The sequence below is a fragment of the Spermophilus citellus genome (assembly GCF_964194105.1).
Source record: "Spermophilus citellus genome assembly, chromosome: 6".
NCBI classification, from domain to species: Eukaryota; Metazoa; Chordata; class Mammalia; order Rodentia; family Sciuridae; genus Spermophilus; species Spermophilus citellus.
The window spans coordinates 16,986,933-17,001,396 of NC_138187.1; the positions used below are offsets into that span (position 1 = coordinate 16,986,933).

The window sequence follows — 14,464 nt, forward strand, 5'->3', positions numbered from 1 at the left end:
CTTAAAGGACTAATAATAGACGGGCACATCCAGTTTCCCAAACATGTCAACCTTAAAAGTGAGTGCTATTTTTTTCCTGGTTACCTTTGAATTACTATGTAGGGGAAGGACATTCTATTATTATAGTGGTGGCGCTCTACATGCTACCTCATAATGACTTACCGCTCAGTTGCTTCCAGGCAAAATTGTCATAATGGGACCCGATTTCTGTCACTACTCAGGTTTGCCCTTTGTCATCCAGGTGCTTTGTAGTTAGGAACGTCCAACCACCATTCCACAATAGTGGGACTGTGGGTGTATCTCTTAATCACGCCACGCTGTGCTATCCTTATCCATAATGAGACTTACTGGATCTACATAAGGTTGTCGTTGGGACTAATAAGACAACACCAGTACCTGACGCTTATTGCCTTGGAACACATATTGGGCATGGGTATGGATAAATGGGTGCTGGCTTTTAAATATTTGTTCACTCACCTGTTCACCCACTCACTCCTTCAACCAATATTTATTTGGCTCTTAGGTGTCAGACTCTGAGCCGGACACCCAGTGACATGATGATAAGCAGCTTCCTCTAGCACAGCATCTCGGCCAACTGAAGGAGCTCATTGTCCAGTGCAGTGCTTCATTCCCAGATGATGGGGGTTGGAGAGAGAAAGTGCAGGGTATGGACAGGGCCTTGGATAACTCCCGGTTGCACCTCCAGACAGTTACCACCCTCTTAGCTTCGTCCCTGTCTTCCGGGATGCATCAAGGAGAGAGTCTACTGAGTTGTCTATTCATGTGTCTTGAGCATCTCTCCGACGTTTGCCAATCTTTTCTCTAGCAGGTAATAGAAGGCCTCTGTCTAAGTTGCTTGGGGTGGATGAGTAACGGGAAAGGTTTTCACAATACCTCTTGTTACTCATATTTGAATAGATCAAACCAGATAGACTTGTTTTAAAAAAAAGGTGCACAAATATGACCAGAATTTGTAAAGATGAGTCCCAAGTGAATTAAATTTGAGGAAACACTGAACTATTAAATATCTCTATTAGTCCCATTTTACAGTTGAGGAAACAGAGTCTCCATGGAAGGGAAGAACATAACATAGGGAGAGATTTCTTCTACATATTCAGGCAAGCAAACCCAAGAATCTTCTTTGTGGTGGAGTTAGATATATATAAAACAAAGATCGCTCCTCCCCTACCTCTGCAGAACGTGTGGATGTATGTGTGTGTAAGGGTGTGCAGCCACAGGCCTTTCCGGATGAGTGGCAGAGAGAGCCCATCCCTCCAGGAGACGCGTGCAGAATGACCAATAGGATGCATGGGGTGGATGGGTACCAGTCTCTCTGCAGAGGCCAGGGTGGAATCTGCTGGGCCCTCGGCTCCCCTTCTCCCCCTCCTAATCCCCCAAGGTCCTTCCGCTGTCGTTACTCCCCAGGGCGGAGGCACTGAGGTGCTCATCTCCTTAAAGCAAACCAGGACCTCAGGACCGAAGACTGGGTAGGGGGCGAGGCTCGGAGCAGACGAACGCAGGCTGCGGTCCCCGCGCCGCAGCGCTGCGGCTAACCCTTCGCTGGGAGGCTGGCAGCCCCGGGGGGTGCCAATATGTAAAGCAGCTGGCGGCGCTGGGCGGGGCCTAGGCGCGATGCAAATAAGGGAGGCGGAGCCCGGGGCAGGCTCCGCCTCCCTCCCCCGCAGCTGGGGCCAGCGGTGCCAAGCGCAGCTGGACCAGCGGCAGCAGCTGGGCGAGTGACAGCCCAGCTCCGCGCGCCGCCGCCGCCAGAGCCGGCGCAGGGGAAGCGCCCGCGGCCCCGGGCGGCAGCAGCGGCCGCCTCCTCCCGCGCCTTCCGGGCCCCGCAGCCCGCGGTCCCGCGGCCCCGGGGCCGGCACCTCTCGGGCTCCCGCTCCCCGCGCGCAAGATGGCTGACCCGGCTGCGGGGCCGCCGCCGAACGAGGGCGAGGAGAGCACCGTGCGCTTCGCCCGCAAAGGCGCCCTCCGGCAAAAGAACGTGCACGAGGTGAAGAACCACAAATTCACCGCCCGCTTCTTCAAGCAGCCCACCTTCTGCAGCCACTGCACCGACTTCATCTGGTGAGAGCGCGCCGGCGCAGGGCACCATCCCCGGGGCCCCCCGAGGGCAGTGCCGCGCGCGGGGACCCCCTCTCCGAGCCCTCGGTGCTCCCGAGGGAGAAGCCACGCCGGTACCCCTCGCCCCAGGCTCTCCCCTGGACCCTTCGGGCCCGAACTCCCTGATGGACAGTCCCGCAGGTGCCCTGCCCTCTGGTCCCAGACGGCTGGCTGGGAGGCACCTCCTGCCCTCTCTTGCCCCCAGGAGCCTCTAGGGCACCTAGGGGCAGCATCGCGGGCGCTTTTTCGCCGGCTGGCTCGGAGCACCGAGTGTCTGTCCCACCTCCGCAGGGCAGCCCCTCGGGTGCCCTCTCTCCTGGGGTTCCCTACCACTCTGCCTTCTTCCGGGCTCCAGGCGCCCCAACCCTCACCCCTCCTTTCCCGGGTCAGCACCCCGGGGGGAGATGTCCTCTGCCTATCTCCCTGAGGGCATGGGGCATCCTTTCCTCCTCCGAGTCCCCAGAGCAGTTCCCTGGGTTATCTCTTATTGCGCCTCCCCGAGGGCCTGGGTTCCCTTCCCACTGATCAGTCCTCCCTCTCACATCACTGCGGGGGAGCCCTTTCTTCTCCCTGTCCCTTCAGGCATGGGGCGTCCTTTTCACCTTCCTAGTCCCCAGAGGCCACCGCCACTGCCTCGGGGTCCCTCTCTTCCTCCCTCTGCCTGGGTCTGTATTTCTTCTCTTTGCCCGAGGGCACTCGGGGCATCTCTACCGCAGGTCTCTAGCCTGCCTTCCGCCCCCACTCCAACGGAAATGCTCACCACCCCCCCATCCACGCCCCCATCCTGCCACCTGGTGGTCGCAGTCCCCTCTGTCTTGCTCGGGTGACGGAAGGTGGGGGTTACCGCTGAGTTGCCACCTACACCCACCTCCCCAAGGCGGAAGACTCTTGGGCACCCGCCTGTGGCTGGGAGATTGCACCTGGCCTAGAGGGCAGGGGAGGCGAGCGGGTGACTGTGGGAGAACTAGCTGGTGGCTGGGCCCCTCTGGCTGACATGCCTCCTTCTGCCTTTGCAGGGGCTTCGGGAAGCAGGGATTCCAGTGTCAAGGTAGGCTCTGGGGCCTTGGGGATTCCGTTTGTGGGAGGAGGGGGTGAAAAAAGACTTGACCGAAGTGATCCAGTTGGTAGAGCGGAAGGAATCCCGCCTGTCAGAGTGACCTCCCAGGCTAGGAATTCTTCACCATAAAAGGGTCCTTTTAGGAAGTGTATGTGTATGGGACAGTGATGCTCCATTCAGGAAAGGCCCCGTGGAGCTGGGCCCTAAAAGTGGAGGAAATGCATCCATCCTTTGTCCTTTCCCAGGAATGGAAGAGTGGAAAGGGGTCCGATCCTGCTTGAGTCTCTGCAGACCCTTTCTGGGAGGACCTTTCTTGCCCCTTTTCCTGCTTATTCCCTTCCTCATCGCACAGGAAGTTTTGCTTCTTCTCCTGCTTTGCAGAGGTCTCCGCAGGTGGCTGCCTCCTCTGCAGATGGCGCCTCCCCTAGAAAAGCAACTGTGGTATCCCCTGGGCCGCCTCCTCCTCTGAAAGAAGTGGTTCCAGATGGGGTGCCTCTCAGATCCTGGTTTAAATTGTCCTTTCTATCTTGCAGGTAGAAACAGGAAAGACTCCAAGTGACTGATTACCTGGGTCCTTGCATCTGGTCTGAGACCCTGGACTCTAGCCAGGCATGCCCAACCTATTTTGATCAGGTGTAAAGTGACCTTGAGTGGTGTCGGGGTTACAGATGGGCTCTCCAAGTCCATCTCATGCAAGGACTTGTTTATCCCCTAGGATAGGTGAAACATTTTGTGAATTAGATGTCAGCATTTTAGAACGGGGAGGTTTCACATACTTCTGAATTTCCAACTTCTACTTTGCTGAGAAATAGTCTCCCTTTGATGTTAGAGCAATCATTTGGAATGGAGAGCAGCTGTTTTTGTAGCCGGGGCACTCATGTTCACCATTTTGTCCCAGTTCGTTCCCACCTGACCTGCTTCATCCCCTTTTGGCCCCTGTAGGTATTGAATTTGCAACAAATGAAATTTTGTTTTCCCCCCTCCACCCCCACTTTTAGGCAAGAGCAATTGAGTTTGATGAAAAATGGCACATTTCTACTATATGACCCGGGGGTCAATTGAACACCCCGGGTTTAGACAACAAGAAGAAAGCACTTGAGTGATGGAAGGTTTGAAATATGACTTGGCACTCACCAAGGTTTAGTGGTTGCCTTGACTCTCCAGGGAAAAGCAAAGAGATCCCTGGTGAGTGGGGGTGGCATTGTGAGTTGTGTACATGCTGGAGCATGGCACTGCTGTCCTCTGAGATGCTGGCTCTTTTCTGATATCTGGGGCAGGACAGACTCAATGCCCCTGCCTCTCTTACCAAGATTTGGAGCCTCAATCTCATGCCACCCACCAGAGGACTTCCCAGATCCCTTTAAATGGCAAACACTTGGGCCCAGGTACAAATGACTTGGATCGCTTTCTAGAACTTTGTCTGACCCCTCCCCCGCCCCCAAAGAAAATATCAGTGGCAATTTGGTGCCCGAATGTGTGATTTCTTCTCTGAGATTGCCTTTCAATTCCACAAATGGGTTTCTGTCTTCGTGTCTTGCTGAGGTCAGGGGTGACTTTTAAACATTTTTTTTTGCAGCTGCTCTCCTGGGCTGTGAGCTCTGCCATTGTTGATGGCGAGGAAAGTCACTTTGGAATGTGTGGGTTTGGCACGTCAGAAGCAGGAGACCCTTTTATTCAAAGTCTGGGAAATGATAGGAATTTTCTGATGTAATGAGAAAGAACGAATTAAAATTTCTAATGAAGTATGGATACTTTAGAGATAGGAGTGCCTTTCTTATTTATTTATTTATTTATTATTTTTGGAGAATGGATTGAACCCAGGAGTGCTTAACTACTGACCCACATCCCCAGCCCTTTTTATATTTTATTTTGAGACAGGGTCTTGCTAAGTTGCTTAGGGCCTTGCTAAGTTGCTGAGGCTGGCTTTAAACTCTCGATCCTCCTTTCTCAGCCTCCTGAGCTGCTGGGATTACAGGCCTACACCACCACACCTGGCCCACTTTAAATACATTTTTTTCTTTTTATTTTTTGTGGTTGTAGATGGACATCATGCCTTTATTTTATTTGTTAATTTTTATGTGCTGTTGAGGATTGAACCCAGTGCCTAATGCATGCTATCACTTTGCTACTGAGCTGTAGCCCCAGCCCCTGGCCCACTTTTTTTTAAAAATATTTTTTCATTTATAGATGGACACAGTACCTTTATTTTATTTGTTTAATTTTTATATGGTGCTGGGGATCGAACCCAGTGCCTCATGCATGCTAGGCAAGTGTTCTACCACTGAGCCACAACCCCGGCTCCCCTGGCCCACTTTTTAAAAAAAATCTTATAAATCATCTTCTTTCCCCTCACCCTGTGGGCATGTGCAGAGGCTACCAAGTAAGTTAGTGTGGGGTTGAATCATGACTTTGAGACTTAATTACTTTCTTTGTACCTCAGATTCTTTATCTGTAAAATGGGGCCAATAACAGTACCCACCTTAGAGATGCTGAACAGCTGTAAGTCATTACAATATTTAAGATGCTTGGACCAGAATGTGGTGCAGGATTGCCTCTCAGGAAAGAATCAGCTGTTACAATTGTCTCCAAACTACCTGCCAGGGTAGGGCAGCTCTGTAGGGTTGCTTTGCCATGGAACTGTTAGCTGAGTAAGAGTCAACATTCAGCTGTGAACATGTGGTTATCTTGGGTTGCCGCATACGTTGACAGTGTATTTCACTTGGGTCGGAATAGGGAGGAGAAGAGAGCAGGTGCGACCGATTGTCAGTCCCTGGAATTGAGATATTTAGGATGGGGTATATCCAGGAAGGAACGAAATTGATCCCTGGCATTGAGCATTGCCTGGGATTAATTCTGGAATCATAGAGGAGCTCCTTCTTATCTGATTATTTCTGGTACCAGATATTTCCTCTTAAAGTGAATCCTACTTAGAATGGGATCAACATTTCTAATAGAAAACACATTAGGCTTTATTTTTTTTTTCACCTAAGTCAATAGTCCAGAGAGAGCCCAAGGTCCTTCAAAAGGACAGACACACACTCAGGGTCACTTGTGGAAGTCGATTCCAGAGACTTCTCGGCCTGCGTCCTCTTCGCTAGAACTTGATCACATGGTTCCACCTGCTGCCAGGGAGCCCCTGGGAAATTCAGGTAGCCATGTTCCCAGCCAAGAGCTGGCTGCGGGAGGGGCGTTTCCCTTTCTAAAGTAGAAACACAGAGAGGATAAACCTTCTGCCATTCTTGTGTGGGAGGTGTGTGGGCTGATCCTAAGGCAAAGAGGCCAGAGAGAGCCGCCCCCAGGCTCCATTATGCTGTCACGCAAATTGGGGATGTTGGTGTGAGCTGGGAGTGGACCGATGGAAAAGTTCATAAATCATGGGAAATTATGGATTTTTATGTGCTCAGGGGAGCTTAAGAATAGATTTTCTTGCTTTTGTGCTGCTACAGGACAAAACTCTAAGGTGACTGCTACATAATTTCTCCCTTTCTGTTTTCACTCTCTTTTTAAATAAAACCACTCTCTGGGAGGTAGTTTAACAATGCTTCCGGTGACAGGGGATTGGGACTGAGGATCCCTGTTGTGACATTGCCTGCATTCTGGATTAGAAGTGGGATCCCTCACACAAGCAGACTGCTCTATCTTCTCTGGCATTCTTTAGAAGAGCCTAGAACCTGCGTTTATGCTTTGGTTATAATTGAGACGAGCCATTGTGGGTGGAATTCAATTCTTCGCCCAAGAAGATTTTGCAGTTTTTCAGAGAGAAAATTTATGTATTTGTTTGTTTATTTGTAAGAAAGTCACTTTAGTAGAAACAGACTGTAAAATAATAAAGATCCAAAATACATAGCGTGAGATTGGAGTTAAACGGAGCTGGGCTCACATCTCTGATCTGCCACCTACTCACTGTGTGACCTTTGGCAAATCATTCCCTTTGTTGTAGCCTGGGTCTCCTCATCTATAAAATGGGGATCATGATGCCTACTTTATAGGGTTATGGGGGGGAGACTAAGGAGGGCCTGCCGAGAAATATCCACCGTAAGTATGAATGGCTGTGAGATGATCATTTTTACTGGATAGTGATAGCAAACTGTGTCAAAGTGGGAAAGAGTTAATTCTGGAACACACTAAATGACTATGCCTGTTTCATGTGCTTAGATGGGGTTTCTTTTTAGGTCTGTTTCTCTATAGGCTTTGAGTGACGCCAGTGAGTACACAGTTCAGTGTTTAGAGCCGGAGAGCCAGGCTTGGTGAGCACCATCTTTCCTTGTGAGAAAGATCTGAACTTGCCATGGACTCTCTAGCAAAAACCCCAGGGCGCTAATTTTCTGACTATGAAGAGCTAGAATGGATGATGATGATGAGTAAATCCTCTTTTCCCTTTCCTGTGCAGATTCAAAAACTTCTTTTTTATGTTTCTAATTGAAATTATTATAAATCTTAAAGTGTTACATGAATCCAACTAGTTGTATTTGTTTCCACCAGATAGCAACCCTACAGAGCAGAAGCTTATTTTAGTGTATAATTAGCATATATATATAGGTTAGAATATTTTTCATGTAATCAAAGAGGAATGAGAGTTTGAGTGTAGCTCAGTGGTTGAACATTAGCCTCACATGTGCAAGGTCCTAGGTTCAATCCCCCAAACACACACACACACACACACACACACACACACACACACACATGTAAAAAGTGTATCAAAGGTTAATTTTATTTTGAGCGTAGTTTTCCCTACGAATTTATAATATAACACTGTGTACTTCAGGTTGAACTTTCTCAGTAAAATCATAAAGAAGGCCATTAAAAAAAAATGACTAAGTCCGTCGACAAGTTGTTGGATACCTCTAATCCCAGAGGCCTGTGAACCAAACCCCACTCACCTTTTGGCCCATTTTGAATGGGTCCTGGGGGTTTCAATGAGGATAAAAGACAGAGAAGCCTTTTGACTTTGGGTTTGATAATTTGGCTCTTTTCTTTTTCTCACCTGAAGTGGGATTTCAGGCTTAGTGTCCCAATTGAAATAAGAATCTTTGGAGTGGGTTAACGTTGGGTCTTAAAAAGGAGGGCTGATTCTGTTGGAGAGGCAACAGAAAATTCATTTTGAGCTGTAGAGCACTCCAGGGATGCCTGAAGCTTTGTCACTGAGCAGCAGAATGCCTTTCTAAGTAAATATGGAAAATATGACCTTTGAAAATCTAGTTGATATGATATACAGGTTCTTAGAAACTAATTAAAATATATTATTTGCAATACTAGTGATACTCCAGGTGTTGCCCGGAACCAGCTGTGGCATGTTTATAATGTATTGAGGTCAATAAAGGAAAACACATAAGAGAAGGTAATTGGCCAAGAAATGAACTTGGGGTTTGGAAATGATTTGTGCACATTCTTGCTGTGGGAATATCTCTACACTCTCTTTCTCTGTCCCTGTCTCTGTCCCCTCTCCATTCACGTACAGACGCACAGGCAGGCATGCACACATATGTAAGTAGATCATTACATCGTAATTCTGAAAAATATGCATTTCCTTTTGATACTTTTCAGTTGTCTTTCTAAGTTAAATTATGGAGTATTATTTTTAAATCCACGATCTGGTCTTTGGATTCTGTAATACAGTTAGTTTTGGGGTGCAGAGGAGGATCCTCTGAAAAGCGCACCAGCTGAGGATGGCTTGGGCCATACTTCAAAGGCTTGGGCCCTTGTCATTTTTGGCATTGGGTATAACATCATGTATTCTTTGACTTCATTCATCCTATTTCTCCATTGAAAGTGTATGATATTTCATAGATGGAATGCTGGCCTTTTTATAGAGAATACAACACAAAAGTGTTTACGTATGGCATTTGGAGGTGTGATGGCTCTCTGAAAGTCTGCAGGAAAAGTTGTCTTTTCACCACATACATACAGTTTCCACTTATTCATCCTTCCATTTATTCATCCATCTATCCATTGACTGTTCATTCATTCATCCATCCATCCATCCATCCATTCATTTCTCCCTCCCTCCCTCCATCCATGCATTCATCTTTCTATCCATCCATCCATCCATCCATCCATCCATCCATCCATCCATCTTTCCATCCATCCATCCATCCATCCGTCCATCCATCCGTCCATCCATCATCCATCCCTCCCTCCCTCCCTCCCTCCATCCCTTCATCCATCCATCCATCCATTCATCCATCTTTCTAAAAAGCATTCACTGATTAAGTTGTATGTGTCAGGAATGATTTTTGATGTCAGGAAATAATGCTGAATGCTTTTAGGGTGATCTCTACTATCATGGAGCTTACTGTGTGGTGATGGGAGATAAGGCTTTCTTCAAATCATGGCACCAAGACTTAATTTCACTTTTATTAAGTATTTTGGAGGAAATGCATGAGATACTATGAGACTGTGTAATGGGAGATCAACCTCTGTAATGGCTGGAGATGGAGTCGGGAAATTCTTTGGTCTGGGAATTAAAAAAAAAAACAACATTCCAAGTTCCCATTCTCTGAGGTAACTGGGAAAAGCCCACATTATCAGGGTCTAGAGCTAAAAATCTGTTGTGCGGGGCTGGGGTTGTGGCTCAAGTGGTAGAACGCTTGCCCAGCACACGTGAGCCATCTGGGTTGGATCCTCAGCACCACATAAAGAAATAAAATAAAGATATTGTGTCCACCTAAAACTAAAAAATAAATATTAAAAAAATCTATAGTGTGAAACTGTTCATATGCTGCATAAAGATATGCAAGAGGCTTACCTTTGAGATGGATATTTGTGTTGGCAATATTTGTGCTGGGCTCCTGTGGAGGAGCCCAGCTTTTGCTTGTGCCGTGGCTGCAAGAGGAGATCTGGGCAGCACGAGAGAGCCACTCAAGATGGCCTTCCACGCAGTGAGAGATGCACCAAACTTCATCTCTTCTTGGTTAGGAACTCTGATGATGAGCTGACTCTCCCCCCCGCAGGGTTTGCAGTTTGAGATGGCTGTTCTAAAGCTGAAAAATAAGGCTGTTTCAGAGGTGAAAGAGCAAATTTGAGCCAATAGGCAGAAAATAAAAAGAAAGACCAAAACAGAGTGGAGTACCAGTTCCCAGGGGCCCAGGATTACTTGCATTATTTCCAGATCCACCCCTCACCCCGGGTCTCTCCCTGATGTATTGCATATCATTGCTTTGTCTTAGTGTTTTCTCTCATTTGAAGATTTTTTAAAAAATATATATATTTTTTTAGTTTTCAATGGACCTTTATTTTATTTATTTATATGCGGTGCTGAGGATGGAACCCAGTGCCTCACACATGCTAGGCAAGTGCTCCACCACTGAGCTATAGCCCCAGCCCTGAAGATATTTTTTAAGTGGTTTCATGGCCTACAGCATTAAATCACACGTGGAGAAGGATTCTTTGTTCACTTGCTTTCCATCTTCCTATTAAGCAGGGAGTCTCAGTTTGGTGCTGTTTGACTTTTAACATCTTTCAGACACGAATATGGACACTTAGTAAGTATTCATTGAGTTTTCTTTATTTTTTTATTATAGAGGAAGAATAGGGAATTATGAGAATATAAAGAGAACTTAGTTTCTGTCTGTAATCCTACTTATTTATTTCTATCTGTAATATAGAGTCCTACATATTTATTTATTTTCTAATTTTACCCAGTTTGGATCTTGGACCTCCTGGGCCTCAGGGCTGGATTTGGCACTAGCTTTTCCTCCTGGTGGATAGGAAGGAGACTTTCTGTGTTCTTCTGGGAAATATCTGTGTTGGAAGCTCACTCAGTGTTCCAGGGGGTTGAGAGGTGCAGCCACACAGGGTCTGGTAGAGGTGGTAGCTTGGGTTCAGGATTAATCATGACGGTGTTGTTACCTTTTAACGTCTTCTCCTGATTGCTTGTGTCTCTTGGTACCTCCTTTCCCCTCAGCCCACAGGCAGAAAGTCGTCCTACTGAGTCATATGAGGAGCTCACACCCAGACCAGGAGGGTTCTGGGCCTGTCCTTTGAATCCTGGCATTTGCTAAGTAGATGGAAATCGCATTGGCCAAGTAGTAGATCCGCAGCGTTAGTTATTCAGCGACGACCATGTTCTGTGGGGAATTCCAACATTCTTTCTATTTTTCCTGGTGCTGCTGAGAAACTAAACTTTCTAGAAAGACAGCATAAAATTGGGCTTGAGACTTCAGGCTCAAACATCACACAGACCTGATTTTTAAATCTTGATTCTCTCTTCATCACTCTGTGACCTGGAGGCAGGTGAGACAGGATCCTCCCTTTTACCCGCCCATCCATTCATCCATCCTCTCTACCCAACTGCTGTTCCATCCATCCATTCATCCATCCTCTCTACCCAACTGCTGTTCCATCCATCCATTCATCCATCCGTCTGTCCATCTATCTATTCGCTCAATAAATATTTATCAAGTGCCCACCAGAGATCAGGTACCCATTGGAACTAGAGCACTGAATCAAAACAGTGTCCCCTGTCCCCCCATGGGATTTACATCCTAGTAAAAGGAGGAGAGCCATAGACCAACAGCACAGAGCAAATGTGCAACATGATGTCAGGTTGCAGTTGGGACTTTCAAGAGATACAAGACCATGATGTTGACCTTGAAGATCCGTTCTCTTGGACTTTTGAAGGGAGAACAGCACATGCCCAGTTGGTTCTGACACACACTGCAAAGTGCTACACTGTGGGCATAAAACACTTTGGATGGCCTCCCTCCTCCTCTGGGAGGGGTGGAGAAGATGCCACAGAGAATGTGATACTTGGGCACAGTCTCATGGTAGGAGCAGGAGTTCCCAGATTGACAAGGGGGTGGGGGACAGAGGAGGGAGTTTTAGGCAGGGGAGAGCACAGGTGGAGGCTTGGGGGAAGGGAGCAGCTGGTGGGAGATGAACACCACGTTGCAGGTTCTGAGCCCTCGTGGAAGTGTCATGACCAGGATGTGAGGGTTGACATGGTTTGAAAGGGGGATATACGTATGGGCTGAATGAAATGATCAAAGAGCATCATGAGATGCATTTGGAAATGATAACTGCTGTGACTCAGGCCTTGACATTCCAGGCTCGCGGGGTTAGAGGTCATTTAGGAGAACCTGAAATGGCCACTCAGGAGCATCGGGGGAGTGTCACTGGAACATCTCGGGGCTCTTGCTATATATATATATATTTTTTTTTTGTTGTTGTTGCATCCTAAGAGAGGTTTGGAATTCCGTGTCAGTCATGACGTCGATCTTCTTGTTTTTTGGGGGGGGTGGTTACTAGGTTATTTTTGTGGTTCTAACAATAGGGATCCCTCCCTTTCCTGCACCCTTAGGTGAGTTTTCCTCTGGGAGGAATCCTCCCACTTCTTCTCTCTTTCCTCCAGCAGCGCGTGGTCATGGGGCGCGTGGCGGCGATGAGTTTGTGCCTGGGAGACGGACAGGCTAAGGCTCAAGCTCCTCGCCGGAGGACCTTGACCATGTTACCTACACTCTTTGTGCCTTCGCTTCTTCCTAGCTAAAAGGAAATAATGATAGCACCGAGTTTACAGAGCGCAGGGAAGTGTTTCTTTGGCACCTTGCTTGACTTGCAGTAAGCAGTTCATAGAAGCAGCCATTTCTGTTCCTCTTGGACTGGGCACTGCCCTTGGCCTTTATAAAGTTGATAATCTTATGCGGGGGAGCGAGATGCGAGCTCCTAATGCAGGAGGGGAGGATAAGAACGGTCGTGCTTACCGTGCCCTGGTCAGTAGCCTCGGGACGGGTGGATCCAGGAGAGAGATGCTTAGCTGGGACCAGAGAGGTGACCTGATTGCGGTGAGGAAGAAAAGAGTTCTGAGAATCTCTTTTCCAGCTTGCGATGTTCTCATTTGTGGGAAACCTCAGAAAGTTGAATGGAAATCTGTTGATCACCCCACCAGCTGACCTCATTTTGAAAAACGCATCGATGACATTTCAACTTTGAACATATCTCTGGCCATGTCATCTTTTGCATTCTAGTTCCTTCGCCCTTTGAGTGGAGTTTTTTTGCACTCTCTCAAGTTGAAGAAGCTGGCAGAGAGCATGGCAGAAGCTGGAGGGCACAGACTGTTGCTTGTCTGGTTTTCTTACTGAGGGTGGTGATTTCTGTGACTAGCCTGTATCCCAGGTCCTGCTGTCCTCTGGGATTCAGGCAGTCATGCAAACAAGAATTCTGTTGTTTATCAGGTTATTTATTTATTTATTGGTGGGTATTTTTTCTTGTGGGGAACAGTTATCTGGATAAATTGAATGTCAGAGTTTTTGCCTGGGCTTTGATGATTCTCTCTGGGCCACCCAGTACTCTAAGGAAAGCAGGATTGGCACAGGGTGGTGAGGGGCCTGTTCTTATTTCAGCTGGACATCCATTCCCTAGAGGTTGGCTTTCCATTCTTTCTGGGATTAAGACCCAGTCTTTGATCTGGAACCTTCCAATCTCTCTAGCTGGAGATCCAGCTGGTTTTCTGCACTCATGACACAGCCTTGCCCACCACAGGACTTTTGTACATGCTCTTTCTTTTTTTTTAATATTTATTTTTTAGGTGTAGATGGACACAACACAATGCCTTTATTTTTATGTGGTGCTGAGGATCCAACCCGGGCCTGTCCGTGCTAGGCGAGCGCTCTACCGCTGAGCCACAATCCCAGCCCTGTACATGCTCTTTCTTTAGCACAAATTCCTCTCTCTCTTCCCCCGTCTTCCTCTGCTCACCTCCTGCTCTTCCATGAACGCCAGTGTCTTCTTTGGAGAAGCGTCCCTTGACCTTCCAAATCAGGTTCCCCTGGGACACTCTCCTAGTTCCTTCTCATTTACATTTTCTAAGTATGTACCGAGGTGTTCTGTTCATTTGGCAGATGTCTTCCTCACTGGAGTGTTGATTGCGTGAGAGTCAGGACCACATCAGTCTCGTTTTCCACTGTTCCCACGTGCCTCCCTTCATTCTTGGTCTATAGTATGTGCTCAGTAAACACCTACTAACTGAATGAATCATACAGGGGAGAAATGAATGGATAGAAGTAGTCATTTGATTTAGGCATTAGTATGTAGCTTAATGAACTTCTGTAATCTGAACACATCCATGGAACCAGGACCCAGGTCAACAAACAACCTTGCCAGCACCTTCCACGGACTCTCCCTGAAAAATAATCATTATCCTACCCCCTTTTACTTGTGATTACTTTCACCCATTCCTAAAATTCCATCAAATAGAAGAATCATATAGAACGTAGACCTTGGGGTCTCTACGATTCCATTCATGTATGTGCACTTCTCTGTTATGCATATTACACTTTATAAAAAATTTAAAAGGTG

General features: G+C 47.4%; 1 protein-coding gene across 2 annotated transcripts in view; it reads left to right on the plus strand.

The window, feature by feature from the left end:
* The first annotated feature begins 1,716 nt into the window (after positions 1 to 1,716).
* PRKCB (protein kinase C beta) overlaps positions 1,717 to 14,464 on the plus strand; it is a 294,712-nt gene continuing 281,964 nt past the window's right edge. For both annotated transcript variants that reach the window (XM_081299668.1, XM_081299667.1), the window contains exons 1-2: positions 1,717 to 2,079; positions 3,132 to 3,163. In XM_081299668.1, coding sequence (XP_081155794.1) covers positions 1,907 to 2,079; positions 3,132 to 3,163 — 205 coding nt within the window. In that variant the 5' untranslated portion in view covers positions 1,717 to 1,906. The remainder of the gene's footprint in view (positions 2,080 to 3,131; positions 3,164 to 14,464) is intronic.